At 42.5% G+C, this 3,430-nt stretch overlaps 1 protein-coding gene across 1 annotated transcript; it reads right to left on the bottom strand.

Annotated features, from left to right (window-relative positions):
- Positions 1-2,274: 2,274 nt before the first annotated feature.
- On the bottom strand, positions 2,275-2,691 carry LOC142177258 (uncharacterized). The gene has a single exon (XM_075245730.1). The coding sequence runs from the start codon at positions 2,689-2,691 to the stop codon at positions 2,275-2,277; it is 417 nt and encodes a 138-aa protein (XP_075101831.1).
- Between the last annotated feature and the right edge of the window lie 739 nt (positions 2,692-3,430).

The raw sequence follows: 3,430 nt of genomic DNA on the forward strand, positions 1-3,430 counted from the left end.
TAAGTCAACTCTTGATGCTCTAGTGTCACATTAGAACTATGGTACTCAAAAGGTCAAAACATGGTGTTGTTTATAATTCATTTGTGTTGAGGGTAATTGTTAGACCCAATTGATGCATGATTGATTCTCCTTAGGCCAGCTGAAATATCCTTTTTTTCTAGTGGAGGTGGAAATTACCTTATTTGCTTGAGGACAAGCAAAAGCTTAAGTTTGGGGGGAGTTGATAAGTAGGGATTTTAATCGATTATTTGCTCTCTTTTACTTGTATTTTAGGCCAAAAAATGCTTGAAGGTATTCCCGGAAACCAATGAAATATGCTTGCTTGCAGGAATTGTTCAAAATGAGCCAAAGGAATCAAAATCAACTCACAAAGGAGTCAAAAGTAGAACAAAAAAACCAAGGCTGGGCAAAGAGGTCTGAAGTGCGGACCGCACAAATATTGTGCGGCCACGAAAGCCATGATGCGGCCGCGATCATAATTATGCAGTCCACAAGAGGAAGATTTAGAGAGTGTGATTTTGGGCTAAATGATGAGCGCGGACCGCACCAGAAATGTGCGGCCGCGAAAGTCCCTGTGCGGCCACAATTGAAATTACGCAGACCGCGATGACTGAGATTCAAAGAGTTGACAATTTGAGCAAATTATGCGGTCCGCAAGATGAAGAATCAGAGAGTTGATTTCAAGCCAAACTCAAGCAAGTGTGGACCGCATCACTTTTACGCGGCCGCATAATCTGGAGCGCATCCGCACTTAAAATTATGCGGTCCGCGAAAGTTCAGCTCAACCCAGATCCAAAAGAGAAGAACGCGGACCACATCAGAATTATGCGGCCGCGAAAGCAAGAGTGCGGTCGCACTCAGAATTACGCGGCCGCACAACCTCCGCAGGGGCATTTTTGTCAGATAATTTTAGCTTAGTATAAATAGAATTTTATGTGGGATGTTATGGGGGGTATGAGCACATGAGACGGCTGACTTTTCTGTTTTCGGAACTTTTGTACTAGATTCACTTCTTAACATTAGATTTTCATTCCATAAATTAATATTATGGATTTTATCTTCATTTCATCTTTAATTTTTGTTATTTCCGTGAGTAACTAAACCCATAGCTATAGTTGTGACCCAACCCTAGTGTGGGTATTTAATGAGTATTTTATTTTAGGGCTTGAATGTGAATGGGTTAGTGATATTTAGCCTAGTTCTTGCTAGAACTCAAGAATTAATGGTTGCAAACATCGATTCATGCCTTTATAACTTAGTCTCTACTTGAGAAAGAGGAACTAAGTCTAGGAAAACTAGGCTAACAAGGAATTAGGGTGAACTCAAGAAATTTATAGCCCCAATTAAAGGGTTAAACCTAGAGATAGTAATACCCAACTTGAGCTAATATCACTTGATTTGCATGAATACCCATTTGGACTTGAGGAAGCTAAATTGGGCAAAATCACTCCAACTACCGAAAGGTATAGAGTGAGTACCCGAGTGTAATAACTATATTACAATCCCAACTAATCAAGATTGCCCTAGATTTTTCTACCTGTTAGATATCCACCTAGGTAGAAGTCACTACCCTAGTCTCTTTAAAAATTTGAAAAACAACAACAAAAATATTGTCCGTAGTTTCTATTATTGCAATCTTTAGAGTAAAGTTAGAAGTAGAAATCAAACCCAAACTTGTGGAAGTGTAATTAGATTCAAAACCTGCATCTAGCTTAGATATGAACCTAATTCCAAACATTAACTCCCTGTGGATTCGATCCCGACCTAGTTGGGTTAAAACTGCATCGACCACCCTCGCTACTCAATAGTAGTGTAGGCTTGGACCCGATCAGTGAGTCATTGGGGCGTACTTTTGGCATTGTTCGCATTTCTTCACAAATTCTAAAACGTCATTTTTCATGTGGGCCAATAGTATCCTGCCCGTATGAGGTATCTGACGAGTGCTCGATTGCCAGAATGAGCACCACAATGGCCTTCATGGACTTCTTCGAGGACGTACTGGGTCTGGTTTGGGCCCAAGCATTTTTCTAGAGGGTCACCGTAAGTCCTCTTTTACAGGTCGCTATGGAGGAGACTGTATCTCGCTGCTTGCAATCTTAGTTTTTTGGCTTTTTTATCATTTGGGAGTGTGTCGTCCTGCAAATAGAAGATAATACGATTGCGCCAATCCCAAGTTAAGCTTATAGATCTTACCCCGATTTGGTCTAGTGATGAGTTGAGGATGTGGACTACACTTTTATCCCCGGTCGCGATGCTTTTGGTAGCTACGGCCAATTAGGCGAGGCCGTCTACTTCAGTATTCTTGCCACAGGGGATCTGGTCGAGCTGGCATTTGTCGAACTCCGGCAACACCTTACAAATCTTGATTTGGTATTTTTGTAATCTTTGTTCTTTGATTTGGAAAGTCCCTGTAACATGGTTGACAACGAGTTGGGAATCACAATGGATTTTCAACTGCTTTGCCCCGTACTTGAGTGCTAGCCTCAATCCTGCAATTACATCCTCATACTCGGCCTCGTTATTAATCATGTCTGGGCATCTTATGGACTGGCGAATTACTTTGCCTGTAGGGATCTTGAGCACGAGTCCCAGTCCGGATCCAAAAATGTTGGATTCGCTGTCAGTATATAGGACCCAGAGGTCTTGTGTTTGGAGATAAACTTGGACGGCTTCCTTCTCGACTTCAGGCATTATCTTTGCACTTAAGTTTGCTACGAAGTCGACGAGCACTTGTGATTTTATTGCCGTTTGTGACTAATATGTGATATCACGCTTGCTTAGCTCGATGTACCATTTAGACAGTCTCCCCGATAGATCGGGTTTATGCAAAATGACTCTCAGGGGGAAGGTGGTAACGACCGAGATAGGGTGGTACTGGAAATAGGGTCTAAGCTTTCGTAAAGCTATGACTAGTGCCAACGCCAGTTTCTCGAGGTGCGGGTACCTCGTCTCGGTGTCGACGAGTGATTTTCTAATGTAATAGATGAGAGATTGCGTACCATTGTTATATCGAATCAGGACTGCCCTTACTTCTACTTTGGAGACGGCCAAGTAGACGAGGAGATGTTCCCTGGGTTCGGGCTTTGAAAGTAGAGGTGGTGATGACAGATATGCCTTCAGTTCTCGCAGAGCTTGTAAACAACCTTTGGACTTGCTTCTTGGTAGTCATGAGCTCTGGTATCCCTTCGATAGCTTTTATTTGGTTTGGGTTGACCTCGATCCCCTGTTGTGACACTAAGAAGCCCAAGAACTTCCCAGAGGCTATGCCAAACACGCATTTCTCCGGGTTCAGTTTCATTCCGTACTGCCTCAATATATCGAAATCTTCCTTCAAATGGTCAATATGGTCCTCTGTCTTTATGGACTTGACCAGCATGTCGTCGATATATACTTCCATGGTTTTGCCGAGCTGATCTTTGAACATCCTCAT

The sequence above is a fragment of the Nicotiana tabacum genome, chromosome 23, assembly GCF_000715075.1.
Source record: "Nicotiana tabacum cultivar K326 chromosome 23, ASM71507v2, whole genome shotgun sequence".
Taxonomy (NCBI): domain Eukaryota; kingdom Viridiplantae; phylum Streptophyta; class Magnoliopsida; order Solanales; family Solanaceae; genus Nicotiana; species Nicotiana tabacum.

Coding starts and splice junctions, on each gene's coding strand:
- LOC142177258 (XM_075245730.1), bottom strand. CDS start 2,691: ATGCCTGAAGTCGAGAAGGAAGCCGTCCAAGTTTATCTCCAAACACAA.